Genomic DNA, 18,697 nt, shown 5'->3' with positions numbered 1-18,697 from the left:
ACTATGTTAGCTCAATTCTTTTTTAAGAAGCAGAATAATAAATTTATATTCTGAATATGTTTTATTGTCTTTCAGCTTCAGGGTTTTCCTTTAACTAGGCCCTGAGACATACCCTAATTCTTTTATAAAAAAAATTGAGGGTCAAAAAAGAAATCTGAGGAACGAATTATACATTTTCCCATAGGTTATTATATTCGATTAGTGTGTTTTTGATTAATGTGCTTGTTTTAAAGAGCGCATTAGGCGCGGTAATCGAGGGCTTGCTGTACTGTCCAAAGAAGAATGTAATGCATTTTGCAACTAATACAAAATGCATTATATATTATATTAAACAGACTGGCATGTGTGTATAATTGACACTAGGTTTTATTAAGTCATAATATTACAGATGATTATACTAACTAGTTTTGCCACATATGCTAGTGGCTTCTTCTGGGAAGGACAAAAAATAATACAATAAAGGGGTCATTGTGAACCATTACATAACTAAAAAACAGAATAGGTAGGAACCGTTATACAAAAATATTTAAAAAAAAAAACAGAAAACATGTGGAAGAACGTGGAAGCTGGAACGGGTCAGTCATTGCTCAATGACTGGCCGTAAGTATGCATGACAGTTTGTCAAAAAAGTTAAAAGTCTAATGTGCGGGAAAGATCTAATAAGTGACTTCCAAATATCACACACTTATTCCTTGGTTTCCATTGAGTGCACCTAGTGAGTGGATAACTATTGTAAATTCTTTGATGTAGGCATTGAAGATGTCCTCTATCTAAAGCGTGAAGCTCTTGTCCCATTCAATATTATGGTGAGTGTGAGAGAAGTGGAAAGCTAGACCTGAGCTCTCTTCCCAGTTGTTATTCACATCTCCAATATGTTATTTTTGTCTTATTTTTAAACTTCTAGAAGTTTGTTCTATGTAAGAGATCAATTTTTTTTTTTTAGTGTATGTATATGTCCATGTGAGGCCACATGAACTTAGGATACTATATACTCTGGGATGTTTGTTGAAAAGGTTGTAGCCCTTTTGAGGATCTTCTGGAGGAGGAAGACCTATATTGGGGCTTCTACCAGCTACCGTGTGTCCATGGGTGACAGATAGTGAGGAAGGGTTCCCTACTGACTACCATACACTGGATCAAGGCAGCTCTGAATATAATGAATAAAGAGCTGAGGACAAGTGGTTTTGGGACTGGTGATCCCATGGTGAATGTAATAAAGCTTGTATAGTCATATAGTCACGACGGGTTTGAAAGACACTCAAGACATGAGATTTTAGGAGATTGGAGATTTTGAGAGAAAGTCTACCAATATAAGGAATGGAAACTGAGGCTCTGTAGCAAATGTCATTAATTTGTTGTGGAGCAGGAGTAGAGAACAGTATTCTTTGTACTATTTTCTTAGAATTAGAGACCGTAATTCTTCTTTAATTTTATCTTCATCTCTTGTGTGAGAGAGAGAATCACCCTAGATATTATACATACACTAAAAAAAAGAGTGATCTCTGTTACAAGAGATGAAGAAAGAATGAAAGAAGATTTACAGTCCAACCCATGGTACTGAAGCAACACAGGTTTAAAGGCTTTCATGGGTGGAAGTCATATAAACAAAAAAAGTGAATGCTTCTATTCGAAAATATTTCTTATTTACAAAAATTAAAACAAATAGGTTAAGAATTAATAAAAAAAGCTACACTTACCCAACCATTAAGAATCCTTGGTAAAGAGCAACAGAAGCAAAATAAAACACTGAAGAAAATACAGCTTGCATGGTAGATATTATAAGGCCTCTGTGAATCACAAACTGACTAAGAGCAGCTGATCTCTTATAGCTAGAAAGCAGGGGGAAAAAAAGCAATTTTTCATTTTCCACCATCAGCAGAAATATTCAAACTGCATCTGGTTATTTAAAAAAAAAAAAAAAAAAGAATTGAAACAAATTTTTGCTACAAATGCACAATTTTTCTCTGAACCTTAAACTATATTCAAAATTCTATAATATAAACTAACTTGATGAACAAATATGAAATAATAAATTATGTCTTAAAATATAAAAAGAGAAATACACACATAAGAGATGAGAGATGACACTGATTATTTTACATTCCTCAACATTCATCTGGTTTATCTCATAAATAACAATTAATTCTTATCACTTGGTTTTTATTACTATTTTGGCCAATCTATTTATTAGATCTAACAAAGCTTTTGAAGATCTTCTGGAGGAAGAAGACCAGATATATATTGGGGCTTTTACCAGCTACTGTGTCCATGGGTGGCAGATAGTGAGGAAGGGTTCCCTACTGACTACCACATATTGGATCAAGGCAGCTCTGAATATAATGAATAAAGAGCTGTGGTTTGGGGACTGGTGATCCCATGTGAAATTATTCCCATTTATTCTCAATCTGCAATGAGGCAGCTAGTGAATTATGCCTCAAACTTCCATTATGAATGGGAAAGGAATAAAATGGCTCTCATTTCCTAGAGGTCAGATTGTTACTATCTATGGCAGCAGACAGTTAAGCATGAAGGCAGAGGGTGCTCAAAAATCTCCAGGTAACGGGATCACATTGCCATTGGAAATTACACCTTGGAACTTTAAACTGTAGGACTCTGAGTAGTGAACCACAGCTAAATGAATTAACCGAAGAGCTAAAGTGAATAAAATGGGATATTCTTCGATTGCATGAAGTTAGATGCATCATTGTAAAAATTCTTCAATTAAAAAATTGAGACATATTGCATTATAGAGGAAAAGATAAGGAAAGAATTCATGGAAATGGATTTATGGTCAACAGAAAAACTGAAGAACATAATAGAATTTGACAGTTCTTGTAGAAAGGTTTAAACGCTGGTTATGCATTTTTTACTAAATAATTTAAGGAAATTTTAAACTAGGATCATCATCATCATACGTATCAAGGATTTAGGCCTAGTATGGCCTGTTCCGGCCTTAGAAGTCATCGTTGAATCGTTTAAGAGGACGTCCTGGTTTTCTTTTTCCTAATGGCTTGTACTTTAAGGCTTGTTTTGGTAATCTTTCTGTTTTCATTCTTTGAACATGTTCCATTCATCTATGTTTATATTTTTTAATTTTTTCAATTACTGTGAAAGGTTTAGACGTTGGTTATGCATTTTTTACTAAATAATTTAAGGAAATGACAACGTAAACTAGAATATACATTAAAATAAATTTTAATATACTTCAATATTTCGGCAACATCATGTTGCCATTTTCAAGGAACTTAAGAACAAGACAAGTGCATGCAGGTACAACAAACAGTAAGTGAGGAAGAAGCAGGAAGCTATTATTTCTCCTAAAGTCCTGATGGTGCCCCCTAGCAGGCAATGTTGGTATTCTTGGACGATTGGGATGAAGGTCTTCTGATGTAGGTTTCACCAATACAGCCACTCTGGTCTTGCTGACCATGCGCTGGATACCTGCCATAGAATACACATAGAAGTCACAATAATACACCGTAGTAAATACAAATATGAAAGGCTTTTCATGGAATCAGCTTCAGCCCTAAGAAACAATCCAAACCTCAACAAATTTAGCTGCATGAGACTGCCTCAAATTTGGGAAACCTACATCAGAAGACCTTCAGCCCAATCGCCCAAGAATACCAACATTGCCTGCTAGGGGGCACCATCAGGACTTGAGGAGAAATAATAGCTTCCTGCTTCTTCCTCACTTACTGTTTGTTGTGCCTGCATGCATGTGTCTTGTTCTTAAGTTCCTTGAAAATGGCAATGTGACATTGCCGAAATATTGAAGTATATTAAAATTTATTTTAATGTATATCCTAGTTTACGTCGTAATTTCCTTAAATTATTTAGTAAAAGAATTTGACAGTATTTCTAATTTGATAGCAAGTATTGTTGTCCAGATAACAAAAAGATGTACTATCAAGATCATACAAGTGTATGCACCAATAGTAAGACATATTGATAAAGAAATTGAAGACTTTTATGATATATCTATAGTAGGCCCTTGATTTAACAGACTTCAGATTTAACAGACAAAAAATTTCTGTCCTAAAAGAAAAATTTAGAACCATTTTTTTGTTTTTCTTTTACAAACAGAGCATGCTAAAAGGTTGGGTCAATGAGTCAGCATTATCTTATCATGCATTCAGTGTTGGGCTCGGAGTATTATAACATCAAGGTGAGTGAGGGAGTGGGGGGGTTAACAGAGGGGCAGTGATTAGCAGTGTGCATCAACACTGTCAGGCTTCTGGTGCAGTTCATCCTGTTGATTCCGTTTTGGTTATTTTCACAATTTACGTAATTGTGATTTTTACATATTTTATAATAAAGACATAATATTTGTCTACCATAATGGCCTTACAGAATCAAGAAGTAAAGCATAAACATGTTAGCTTGAGTGTTGCACAAAAAGTAGAACCGACTGAGAAACTTGGAAGTGGTATAACATTGCACATGTGTGAGATTTATAGAATCAAAAAGCAAAGATTTTCAGACATTTGCAAAAATAAAAAAAACTGAAGGAGTTTGCATTAAAATGCAGTATAGATCGTTGTTCTCAGACTACTTCTACAGTTGGTAGCAGACAACATATGGAAGTGGCTGAGGATAAAACCCTAGAGGAAGCAATGTACAAGTAGTTTATTCAGTGCTGAAGTGTTGTTGTTAGAGGTGTTTGGTTAAAGTCAGTTGCTGAAAGGCTTACTAAGCATATGGGCCTAAAATTTCAGAAGAATGATGGATGGCTGTGGTGTTTTTGAAAGTGCCACAGCATTGTTAATAAAAGAATCTGCAGTAAATCTTTAGGTGTAGATGAAGAAAAACTGAGCCTTTCAGAAAATATCTAAATAACCTCATTAAAAATGAGGACTTCATTTTATCACAGCTTTATAATGCTGACAAGAATGGTTTTTTTTTTATCACGCGGTCCCTGAAAATACCCAGGCTTACAAGCATGAAACAAGCACCACTTGTCATAAGCTAAACAAGGAGCAAATTTCAGTTTTTATTTTGTGAATGCGGCTTGCATTGCCTTAAGCCTATGGTAGTTGGTAAGGCAATTAAAAAAACTCATAAATGATTTAGAGATTTTAAATGATTTAATGAACCAGTTACTGGTGATATATTCCCATTCAAAAGATGCCTGGTTTACAATGGATATTTTCTGTGACTGGTTCTTTAACCATTTTATTCATGTACAACTATCAGACAAATGTGCTGAAAATTTCTTCTCATGAAATAAGTGTTTTATTGCAAGATAATTCCCCTGCTCACCCTAATGTTAAGAGGTTAGCAGAGTTGGGCGAATTAAATGTGTTTTTATGCCTCATTACGCTACTTCACTGATACAACCAATGGACAGGTGCAATCGCTGCACATAACAGGTTGTATAAGAAGTTTTTGGAAGAAATGATGGTTGTTTTAGAAGAAACAGAGGATGCAGAAGATACAAGAGACACCAGGAAACTGCAAAACTTACATGCATACAACATCAGATCTGCTATCTTCAACTTAGCAACTGCATGGAAAGATATGAAGATTACTATCTTGGGCAATGCTTGGAAGAAGTTGTATGATGTAGAATTTGAAATTGACTTTGAGGGAGTTGAGGCATCTCATTTTTGGGACACTCCTCTGAGAGCTGTTGAAAGTTTATTTTTCACTTGGTTAGACTATAATAAATTTAGTTTAATCCTTCATCTAAGTGTGAGCAAACAAAGTGTGCACCTGAAAGTATCTTCAGGACTGGGGTAAGGTGGTACAACACCAGGCAACTCGTTGCAAAGGTGGAGCAAGCTAACATCACCCCTATCTCAGTATCTCCCATAATGCGAAACACGTCTTTTTGCGGATATGTATAATGTTATGCATTAAGGGAAGGGCCACTACCCAGACTAGTTTTGACCTTTATTGAGGTCTCTTCAGTGTGAGCCAGGCCCAAGTGGAGATACCAGGCAGAAGCATTAACAAGGTCATCTCTACCTATAGGAGTTGTCAAATGGTGTGCCACCTTTTTATTAAATTACTCTGGATTTAGAGAAAGATGTTGAAAGTTTATTTTTCATTTGGTTAGAATATAATAAATTTAGTTTAATCCTTTATCCAAGTGTGAGCAAACAAAGTTTGCGCCTGAAAGTATCTTGAGGACTGGGGTAAGGTGGTACAACACCGGGAAACTCGTTGCAAAGGTGAGCAAGCTAACATCACTCCCATCTCGGTATCTCCCATAAGTTAATAAAAAGGTGGCACACCGTTTGGCAACTCCTATAGGTAGAGATGACCTTGCTAATGCTTCTGCCTGGTATCTCCACTTGGGCCTGGCTCCCACTGAAGAGACCTCAATAAAGGTTGAAACTAGTCTGGGTGGTGGTCCTTCCCTTAATGCAGTGTTTCTCAAACTTCAGATATCCGCGGACCCACTCTTAAATTTTCATTATTACGAAGCATCCCCTAATTAATTAATTAATTAATTAAAAAATAAATAAAATTAATTAAAATGAATAAATTAATTTAAAATATTAAAAAATTAAATATCTATTTTATTTGAATTTATATGTTCATGTAAACAAGAAATGACTTATTTTTAATAGAACAAACTTTATAAAGATACTATAAAGTATTACTTACTTGAAATAATTTATCATCAATGAGAGGAGTGAAATTGCTTATGGTGAGATAAAATTTCAGCAAAATTTGGCTCTATAGTTGTTAATTTCAATCTCAGATGTGGTTCGACATCTATAATGTGATTCCTCTTCTTTGTCTTAATATCTACAAGGGCTGAAAATCCAATTTTGCACAGATATGAACTTGGAAATAGAAAAATGAACTTTAGAGCTTTATCTGTTAATTCAGGAAATTCATTCTATATTTGTAGCCAAAATGATGATAATGTATTCTCGCTGTATTTATTTTTTAGGAAACCATCAGAAGCTAGTTCTAAAAGTTGTTCTTCTTCTATTGACGATAGACCCTTTGGCATAAATTTGTTTTTACTGAAAGGGTATCTTATCCACTCAATATTAATGTCCAATTCAGGGAAATACTTTTCTAGATTCATTTGTAAGCTTTTTAAATGCTGCATGATAGTAATTTTCACATCATCATCAATTTGTTCATTTGAACTTGCGAACAATTCATGTAGCGATGGAAATGGGTCAAATTCTCCATTACCAACCCGCTTTTGACATAACTTCATTTTTGCCAACGTGGTGTTCACTTTATCTTGGACATGAAATATAGAAATTTCCTTGCCTTGTAAAGATAAATTAAGACTATTTAATACAGTAAATATATCTGCCAGGTATGCTACTTGAATGAGCCATTTCCAATTATGTAAATGCTTTTTTAATTCCAACTTTTCATCAGAAACTCTTGTAGTTCATTCCGAAGTTCAAATAAACGAGTAAGGACTTTTCCATGAGCTTTTCAACTTTTCAACGAACATCGGTATGGAAAAGAAGAATTCTTGAAACAAGCCCTTCTTTTAGATCCGACCAAGGATTTTGCTCCGTCCGTGCTTAGTCCAACACAACTTTTCCAATCAAGCTTGTTTTGATGCATAAAGGTATTTATACTGTTGAATATTTCTTCTCCTGTTGTATGTTCTGGCAAGGGTTGGCAATATAAAAGGTCGTCATGAATTTTTTGATTTTTTTTGTACTTAACGAACACTAGAAGATTTGCAAAATTTGTAATGTCATCTACCTGCAACGCATAATAACGACTCTTACGTATATCGGATAACAATGTTTGTTTTATATTTTCAGCCATTTCAGTGATTCTTCGATGAATGGTACTATTTGAAAGGCAAATCCGATCAAAAGATCTTTTTGCATTATCTTCGATCATAATTTCTGCTATTATTTTTGCTGTAGACTTGACCAAAGTTTCACTAATTGTTTCCGCTGCACCACTTTTTGCTACTAATAGTGACACACGATATGAAGCTTCTAAAGCCTTCATGTTTTCACCACATGACACGATCGACATCACTTTTTGAGATTCTTTTAAATTTTTTAATTTATTTTGAAAACATTCGACACGCTTGTCCTTGCATTCATTATGTTTCGATTCAAAATGGTGATTTAAATTACATGGTTTCATGCCTTCATTTTTTAAAGTTTCACCGCAAATTACACATAATGGAATAGGCTCCTCTTCATTTCCCGTCAATGAAAATCCACATTTCAAGTAATTTATATCGTACTTACGAAGTTTTCTCATCTTCTTCCTAGTTGGTTCTTTAGAGATGTCAGATGACTCACACTTATCAATTTCACTTGATCCAGATACAATATCAACATTTTCTTGTTGCTGACAGCTACTTGTATCTACTATGTTCCTCTCTTTTGCGCATTTTAAAAATCCAGTCTTTAACCAGTGATTCATACTTAAGAATTTGAAAGCTAAAAAAAATGACTGTATTTAACGAACAGTCCTTCAACAAATGGCTAGTGAAAGCAGAACTCGAAACAGACAGCAATGGCAGGCCAGTAGAGATAAAGCAGCTATGAAGACATTCACATGATTGGTGCGGTATTAACAAAAGATCACGCTACTAATTGACAAAGACAAGCCGACAGTTCAGTTGAAATGCTAATTCCCTTCAACCGAATTCCATAACATCTGAAACATATCCACTATATATTTCTTAGTTTTAACACATTCACTCAAACAAAACCATATGTTGCCAGTGCACCATATGGTTTTGATTGTCTACTATACAGCATTTTATGTGGGAGGGATCATGCGATTCATTAGTTCCATTTTTATCCCAGTTGTCTCTAATTGCAATGTTTGTTGAGAAACATATTACGCAGCCTGCAGATGTCTCTGTACGTTATTCAGTGATACAATAGGAACATTTTACGATCTCAAACTTAAATATTATTCCATGCGTTAATGATGCATAGCCGAAAATTGCCAATGACCCCCTGAAGACCTTTCGTGGACCCCCGGGGTCCGCGTACCACACTTTGAGAAACACTGCCTTAATGCATAACATTATACATATCCGCAAGGAGACGTGTTTCGCATTATGGGAGATACTGAGATAGGGGTGATGTTAGCTTGCTCCACCTTTGCAATAAGTTTCCCGGTGTTGTACCACCTTACCCCAGTCATGAAGATACTTTCAGGCACAAACTTTGTTTGCTCACACTTGGATAAAGGATTAAACTAAATTTATTATAATCTCTGAGAGCTGGCAACAAAAATGCAACTGAGAATGATGTGAGTGATCTGGGCTATCAAATTTTTTAAGGTAGAAATTGCAGAAAATTTCCTCACATAGAACAAGGGGATGGTGATGACGATGACAAAAAATCAGTTGCACCTCATCCTAAATTGTCTGTTAAAAGACAACAAATGGACATCATACATTATACTGAATCATCATCAGACCCTGATGTGCTTCCTTATTATGAACATTTTAGAGAATTTCAATCTACATTAATAAGGAAGCAGCACCAAAGTGTAAAGTAAGTGAAGCTTAATGATTTCCTTTCCTTTAGTGTTGCGTGCTGATCAGCGTTCATTCTAGAAATTATGGACTTTACAACCGTGTTATGAATAACTATTTTTAATTTCCCAACGTTTCGACCTTCATATCAAGGTCATCATCTGGAGTATATACAAATATACAAGGACAAGCTGAGTTACATTTCACACAGTAAGCTAAAGAAACAATGATTTGATCACCGGTTATTCTACTGGCATGACCGCTAGTGAAAAAAAAATAAATAAAATACAGATAAAATTAAAAATTAATTAATTTAGAAATACATCAAAGCTAAATATCTTTCATATTGATAGTTTTCTTACAGTAACAATGATATCCTATTTTTAACATGGCAGTTGTTATATTAGATTTAAGATTCTGGATTATCTACAGTCCTGTTTATAGTTAGCTCTTAGGAAGAAACTCCTACCACCACCCAACACAAAATCTAGGTGACATTAATACTCTAAAAAACAGGGCTTTGAAGATCTGCTCCAACGAACAAGCACTGAAAGAAATTTAAAGTTATCAGCAATACTTTTCTAAAAAATGGTTACAGCCAAAACACCATTAACAAAATTCTCTACAAGACCTCAATAAAAAACAGAGATAAACCAGACTACAATAAAACTATAACCATTCCTTACATTAAAGGGACATCAGATAAAATAAACAGAATACTATAGAAATACAACCTCAAAGCCACCTTTAAACTGCCTGCAAAATTAAAAAGCTTACTCAACTCATCCAAAGACCCACTCCCTCCGCTGGCCCACTCTGGAGTATACCGTATTTATTGCACCTGTAATCTACCATACATAGGGGAACCAGGACGCACAATTCCTATCAGACACAAGGAATATAAACGACACATTAAATATAATAACTATGGTGAAGCTGGCCTTTCTGATCATGCTGCCCTGAACACTTGACATAGAATTGACTGGAAAAGCACCAGTTGTTTATATCGCACCAAAACATGGTATGAATGCAAATTTAAGGAAGCCTGTGAGATTCTTATCAACCACTTCAATCTGAACAATAATGATGGTCTAAAAATCCCAAGCATGTGGAAGGCACATATTCTATCCACGGAACCTTTTTTTCCTAAGAGCTAACTATAAACAGGATTGTAGATAATCCAGAATCTTAAATCTAATAACTGTCATGTTAAAAATAGGACATCATTGTTACTGTAAGAAAACTATCAATATGAAAGAATGTTTCTCCCATGTTATCATAAATAGAATTTAGCTTTGATGTAGTTTCTAAATATTTAATTAATTTTTAATTTTATCTGTATTTTTATTTTATTTTATTTTTTTCACTAGAGGTCATGCCAGTAGAATAACCAGTGATCAAATCATTGTTTCTTTAGCTTACTGTGTGAAATGTAACTCAGCTTGTCCTTGTATATACTCCAGATGATGACCTTGATATGAAGGTTGAAACGTTGGGAAATTAAAAATAGTTATTTATAACACGGTTATAAAGTCCATAATTTCCAAAATGAATTAATGATTTCCTCAAGACCACTTCATCAACTGGGCCTGTTTCACCAGAACCCTCTACAAGTAAGGAATTAACATCTCTCCCTCCATATGACAGTTGTATTTCTAACTATGCCATTGTCACTCAACTGGACCATAAAACATCAATGGTTGGCAATGTGATCAACAAATGGAGATGTTCTGACATCACTAGTGCAGGAAAACACCCAGGGCAGCCACTGAAAATGACTGTCATGGACAGGAGTGTGTTAAAACAGGTGGAACACAAAAACTGGCTACAACTGGCACAGACTATTCGTGAATTCCAGAGTGCCAGTAACACCATAGTGAACACTAATACTGCATGAAAAGAACTCCATTTACTGAGTATCCATGGAAGAGCAAAGACACATAAGTCAAACTCGGTTTGACTGCTCGGTGCAAAGAGCATGTGAACTGGACAATTGACCAGTGGAAAATGGTACTCCGGAGTGATGAATCAAGGTTCACCTGTTTCCAGTCTGATGGCAGGGTGTGAGTGTGGAGGCAGCCTGGTGAACACTAGTTATCATAGTGTATTGTACTTATAGTACAGATTAGTGGTGGAGTAGTAATGGTGAGGGGGGGGGGTGCATTCAGCTGGTTTGGAGTGAGACCACTGGTTTTTTGGTCTGTGGTTCCATGAAGGTACCTTTGATGTTCTGGACAATCAAGTGCTGCCTACACTGTGGAGCTTTTATGGAACGGACCCATGTTACTATCATGACGACATGAGTCCGTTCCATAAAACATACCACAAAGCTGCAGCTGTTATGGAAGGTATAAAGAGATGGTGTTAAATGACTGCCCTGGCTTGTGCAGAGTCCTGACCTCAACCCCATCACATCTGTGGGTGTTCGATGGGGGTTGAGGTCCGATTCGAATAGAAGTGGTTGCTGAAGAATACGTTGACAAGCAGAGACAAGCAGGTTATTGTTCCTCTGTATCGAGCCTTGATAAGACCCCATCTCAACTACTGTGCTCAGATTTGGTCACCTAGGTTTCTTCTTGATGGGGAGGAGGTGGAGAGGATCCAGAGGCGAGTGACCAAGATGATAGCAGGTCTGTGGAATGAACCGTATGAGAACAGGTTGAGGATTTGTGGGTTGCAAAAATTGGTTGATAGGCGGAGGAGGGGAGATATGATTGAGACATTCAAATTACTGAAGGGTTTCTATAAAATTAATTCAGAAGATATTTTTGAGAACAGGGCTGGTTGTGGGAGGACTAGGGGACATCCATGGAAACTGGGCAAAAGTGTGGTTAGTAAAGGTGTTAGAGCTGGGTTCTTTACTTTTAGAGTAGTGAATGAGGGGAATGCACTCCCTGAGTCTGTGGTGGATGCTGTGACAGTGAATGAGTTTAAGGCGAGGTATGATAGATACTGTATGAATGTCGAATAGTTGTGATGAATATGATTTGGGGCCTCCCTCGATGAGTCTAATGACTCCCTGGAGTTGCCCGTAATAATAGTAATAGTAATAAATTGAGGTCCAGAGCAGCACATCCTCGCTCTGTCACTGAACTCAGTGCTACTTTGATGGAGGAATGGAGACAAATTCCACCTGATGTTTGCCACACATTGATGAAAGCCTCCCTCAAAGGGTGCAGAAGGGGATCGAAGGTGGCATATACCCAATATTAGGATTCGCCTGCTGGTATCAATTGTAAATTGCTAAAGTGTCTGGAAAATGATTAGTAGATAGTGTATATTTTTGTTCTGATAATATTGTTTCCCTGCCAATGTCTCAGTCACTGAGACATTGGCAGGGAAACAATACCTTGCTTCCCTGCCAATAAAAATGAATAATTATTATATTGGGAAACAAGGTATATAATAAATATATACCTTGTTTCCCTCCCAATAAAAATGAATAATTATTTCAATTATTTGGTCAGAATAGGTCTTTGAATTAGGAGAGCAGAAATGGAAATCAAACCATGGAAAAGGGCATAGAAATCCCAGAGATCATCCCTCTTGGCTCTGTAGTGCAATAAGATATGAGGCTGAGATTGTTGGGAGAAGATCAATCTACAGAAAGGAGGTATGGGTAAAGTTATGGTTGGAGTTGCCAAGGAGAAAGCAAACGCATTTCAGGATTTTTAGAGCTGATTAAGAAAGTTCCGATTGTTGTGTGAATGACAAGGATTATCTGGTGTTCTGGTTGACAGGTTAACAATCTGTATTATCATCATCATCATACATACATCTTCAAGGCCTACCTTTCCTAATTGGGTTGTAGGGGAAACAGCTGCAAGACGAACTTTCCAACAGTCACGATCCTCTGCCACCAAGCTCAGGTGTTCTGGTGGGATTCCCAGACGTGTCCACACAAGGTTTTGGATATAATCTATCCAGTAAGTCCTTGGCCTTCCACGTGACCCTCTGGCATGGCAAAGAGGGCCTGCTGAGGGAGCCTCTCTTGTGGCATTCTGACCAGGTGCCCATACCAACGTAACTGTGATCTCTCAACACGGAGAAGCAGTGGTTGAGTATTAAGGGTTTCCCCGAATTGCAGAGCTTCTGACTATGTCGAGTCTTGTCAGCCCCACAACCCCTTGAAGGAACCTCATTTCAGCCACTTGGATTCGTATCATCATCATCATAACATTAATTATGGGTATAGACCAGTGTTTCTCAACCTGTGGTCTGCGACGATGGGACAGGTGGTCCACAGGCAAACTTAAATTAATTAAATATGTTTTTTAATTATCCAAACAAAACAAATTAAAATTGAATAAGTAAATAAAAATTATTGAAATTAAATGGAGACTTAAAAAAAAAACCAACAAATAGCAGCAGAATGTTCAAAGGCAGAAGCAATAAACCATATTGTTGTTCACTTCACCCCTCTTTTATTATTCGTCATTCTGCCTCTAAATTTGTAGCGGCAAAATGATGAATAATAAAAGAGGGTTGAACAACAACAATATAGTTTTATTGCCATAGACAGTAAAGCAAGATTTCTTAAACACCAAAAAAGTGCCACCCAGGGCGGATCGTCCCCACCCCCCATCTACACCTCTGTAATTAGTGGTCCGTAAAATTGTTTTAGGCATTTTACTGGTCCTTGGGCTTAGAAAGGTTGAGAAATGCTGGTATAGGCCATATTGGTCTGTTCCGGTCTCAGAGGTCTACCCTGCCTTAACTTTCCAATTAGCTTATGTTTTAGTATTTGTTTAGGATGTCAGGTGTTGGCCATTCAGTTTACATGTTCAATCCATTTTTGTTTATAATTGTTTATTTTTTCTTCTATTGATTTTGTTTTTAGTTCTTTTAAAATGTCTTCGTTCCTTTTTTGATCTAATAATGTGTATTTTGCAGTTCTTCTCATAAATCTCATTTCACTTATTTTTATTCTTTGTTTATGTTGTTTGTTTATTGGCCAAATTTCACTGCCATATAATGATGTGGGCACTGCTAAAGTATTGTATATTTTCAAGCGTGTTTCTTTTTGTACTATATTCAGGTTGAGTGTTCTATTTATCAGGCCAATAATCTGTAAAACTTTTGAAGTTTTTAATTTTGTCTTTTTCTCCTTTATATGATATTTCACATCCAAGATAACTGAAAGTATTTATCTGTTCTATTATTTTATTATTAATAACTATTTTGCTTCTAACTGGAGTTTGTCCACAAAATGCCATTGTTTTAGTTTTATCTATGACAATTTTCATTCCAAACTGTTCTACTATAATGTTTAAATTATATATTGCTCTTTGTAAATTGTCTTCCTTATCTGATATTATTACCTGATCATCTGCAAATAATGGTGTATTTATTTTGTTATTCTGGGAAATTTCTATACCTGGATTGTTTAAGGTGTTCCACTGTATTAATATTTCATTAATGTAAATATTGAAAAGTGTTGGAGACAGAGGGAATCCCTGTCTTACTCCTTGGTTTATATATTGTTTTTCAGACAACTTTTCATTTTTTTTTATTTTATTATCTTTGTATATATTCAATACTGCATGTAGCAAAATATTAGGTATATTTATTCTTTGTAATATATCAAACAGTATATATCTTTTTATTTTGTCAAATGCTTTTTCGTAATCTATAAACAAAAGATGAGTTTCCAAATTAAATTAAATTCTCTTCTTTTTTCTATAAGTAGTTTTAAACAGAACTGCATCCATTGTAGAGCGTCCTTTTCTAAATATATTTTGACATTCTAATAATATTTTTTCACTGTATATTTTTAGTTTTTCATTAAGTATTCTGATATATATATATATATACTAATGACAAATGATTCAGCTTCCCTTGTAGTCTGAACTGTGAAGATAGAGAAGTTGAGCCAGTTTTTCTGTTGTGAAAATTAAGGTCTCCCTAGGAAGAAAATTTCATAGTCTGGATCATCAGACTATGAAATCAACTTTTAGAGATAAGCAGTCAGAGAGAGAGAGCAAAGAAACTCACAGAGGAGAAGGTGCTACAAGACCTTATATCCATGGCATGAAACTCGTCAAAGAAATATCCCACGATAAATATGGTAGTGAAATATTTACAAAAGAGAACTTGATCCCATCGTCCATTGACTCAACGAACAACAGAAACATTGAGATTATTACAATCATATTTAAAAATATCTCAATCACCTCAGTCTATAAACCACCAGAAGAAGCTTTTTCCTTTCCTGACATCCTCCTCAATAATAATGCTGAAAGTTTATTTTTCACTTGGTTAGAGTATAATAAATTTAGTTTAATCCTTTATCCAAGTGTGAGCAAACAGGGTTTGCCCTGAAAGTATTCAATAATAATGCAAACATGACTAATGTTGTATTAGGTAACTTTAACAGCCATGGTGTTAACTGGGGTTACACAAAGTCCAACGAAGATGAAGAACTTGTTGAAAAATGGGCTGAAAATCTTTCTCTAAACCTGATACATAATCCAAAACTCCTTGCATCTTTCAACAGCGGCAGATGGAAGCGAGGCTATAACCCTGACCTCATATTTGTTAGCTCAAAAATATCCAACATTTGTGTTAAAAAGGTTTTAAATCTGATTCCACATACTCAACATAGACCTATAATGCTTCAATTCAACCCAACAATTATGCCTAACACAGTTCCTTACAGATGCCGATTTAATTTCCAAAAAGCTAATTGGAAGGGTTTCATGGAAGATCTCGACCACTCCATAGAACAAGTCCCTCTAAACCCTCAAGAGTATCCCGAATTCATAAAAATACTGAGGAAAATCTCCACCAAACACATTCCAGGCCTTTCCAGTGACATACAAGTCCAGTATGCTGATTACTTACAACTTTACAACACCAACCCCTTCTCAGAAGAGACTAACCAAGCAGGAGAAAAATTATGCTCCAAGATGGCAGAGAAAAGGTGTTCCTCATGGAAAAAAGAAATAGAAGCCCTTGATATGACACATAGCAGCAGAAAGGCATGAACTTTATCAACAGAATTAGGAAGGATTCCACTAAGCCATATGAGCATCTGCAGGTAACAGCTAATCAAATTGCTCACCAGCTGCTTCTGAATGGAAAATTCACTAAAAAGTACACAAAAAATAAGATACTTAGAACCCCAAGTGAGGAAAAAATATGATTAACTCAGATTTCACCATCACTGAACTCAACACTGCCATAAACCTATTAAAACCTAGAAAATCTGCAGTAGAAAGTTTTTTTAACTTGGGTATACTATGTTAAAGATACCAAGCAATTTTAGAAGCTAGGTTTTAATTCTTTTTCCCCAAGTGAAGCAAACAGACAAATAAGTCAAGTTTGCACCTGAACGTAGTTCAAGTCTGGGGCAACTCGTAGTAAAGGTGGAGTAAGATCTGATCACTTTCCTTAGTATTTCCCCTTAATGCAAAGCACATCCCCTTGCAGAGATATATGATGCTATGCATTAAAGGCAAGGGCCACTACCCAGACCGGTTTCGACCTTTATTGAGGTCTCGTCAGTGGGAGCCAGACCCATAAATGCCAAGGTTGAAGTGATGCAGAGCTTATAGATTTTACCTAAACAAGTTGCTACAAGATGCTTTGACCTTATTAAATAAAAATCGCTGGATGAGAGTAAGATGTAGAAAGTTTTTTTAACTTGGGTATACTATGTTAAAGATACCAAGCAATTTTATAAGCTAAGTTTTAATCCTTTTTACCCAAGCTTGCACCTAAGGATGTGCTTTGCATTAGGGGTAAATACTAAGGAAAGTGATCGGATCTTACTCCACCTTTACTATCAGCTGCCTCAGACTTGAACTATGTTCAGGTGCAAACTTGACTTATTTGTCTGTTTGCTTCACTTGGGAAAAAAGGATTAAAACCTAGCTTATAAAATTGCTTGGTATCTTTAACATAAAAATCGGCAGGCCTTGATTATGTCTGTAATGAACAGATTAAACATTTTGGAACAAAGACTAAAGAGTGATTATTAAACCTACACAACACTTGCCTTAGAACCCTAAGGATACCAACTATCTGGAGGCATGCCAAAGTGGTGGCATTTCTGAAACCAGGGAAAACTCCAACAGAAGCAAAAAATTACAGATCTATATCACTCAGCAACCTCTTTAAACTCTATGAACAATTAATTTTGAATAGGCTACAACCCTTAATCAAACCCATCTTACTGCTGGCTTTAGACCAGGCAAATCCTGCACATCATAAATTCTCAACCGCACTCAATATATAGAAAATGGTTATGAGCAAAAACTAGCCACAGGAGCAGTCTTCGTAGACCTAACTGCAGCATATGATACCATAAACCATCTAACACTCAGAAATAAAATATACAGAATAACTAAAGAGTATCGCCCTGTCCTCCTGATCCAATCACTCTTAGAAAAGAGATGCTCTTACGTGGACCTGGGGGGGGGGGGTGTAGAAAGAGCCACTGGCACCTAAAAAAAAATGGCCTTCCCCAGGGAAGTGTGTTATCACCATTATTTTCAACATCTACATCAATGATCTCCCCCATCTTTCTAGAAACTAGAAATTTTATCTATGCTGATGACCTTGACATAACTACTCAATCAAAAAATTTCAAGTCCATTGAAACTACTCTATCACTTGCCTTAAATAGCCTAACCACATACTATACCAGCAATCAACTAAATCCAAACCCCTTGAAAAAACAGACTGGCCTTTTCACCTTAACAATAAAGAAGCCAACAGGAAGCTACAGTTTTCTTGGGAAAGCTCAAATATAGAACATTCCTGAAACCTAATCTACCTCAGTGTGACTCTCAATCCCCCCCCCCATATAAAACCCACACAGAAAAAACAAAGGCAAAAGTGAATGCAAGAAACAATATACTAAGAAAGTTTACCTCCTCCAAATGGGGTGCAGACCCCAGCACACTGAGATCATCTGCCTAGGCCCTTTGCTATTCTTCTGCTGAATACGACTGCCCAGTGTGGTCCAGATCCTGCCATGCTGAAAAATTTGATACAGCATTGAATGAAAGCTGACACTTAATTACAGGATGCCTGAAACCAACACCACTAAAAGACCTGCATACTTTTACTGGTATTGCATTCCCTTCAATTTGAAGATCTGCATTCTCAGCTGATGAAAGAAGCAGACAAATGAATGAAGAATGCCACCCACTATTCGACCAGATCACAGTGCCCCAAAGACTAAGATCTCGACATAGCTGCCTGACAACTGTTGAACCACCTGAAAACCCCCTAGAGACA

General features: G+C 36.1%; 1 protein-coding gene across 2 annotated transcripts in view; it reads right to left on the bottom strand.

Moving 5' to 3' along the window:
• LOC150110238 (putative phospholipid-transporting ATPase IIB) overlaps positions 1 to 18,697 on the bottom strand; it is a 359,872-nt gene that overhangs the window by 77,144 nt on the left and 264,031 nt on the right. For both annotated transcript variants that reach the window (XM_090398500.1, XM_090398506.1), the window contains one exon: positions 1,698 to 1,829. In XM_090398500.1, coding sequence (XP_090254626.1) covers positions 1,698 to 1,829 — 132 coding nt within the window. The remainder of the gene's footprint in view (positions 1 to 1,697; positions 1,830 to 18,697) is intronic.

This window comes from Typopeltis vanoorti, chromosome 1 (assembly GCF_054136105.1).
Source record: "Typopeltis vanoorti isolate ZY-2024b chromosome 1, IOZ_Tvanoo_1.0, whole genome shotgun sequence".
In the NCBI taxonomy this organism is placed as follows: domain Eukaryota; kingdom Metazoa; phylum Arthropoda; class Arachnida; order Uropygi; family Thelyphonidae; genus Typopeltis; species Typopeltis vanoorti.
This window is presented reverse-complemented; position numbering and strand designations above follow the sequence as displayed.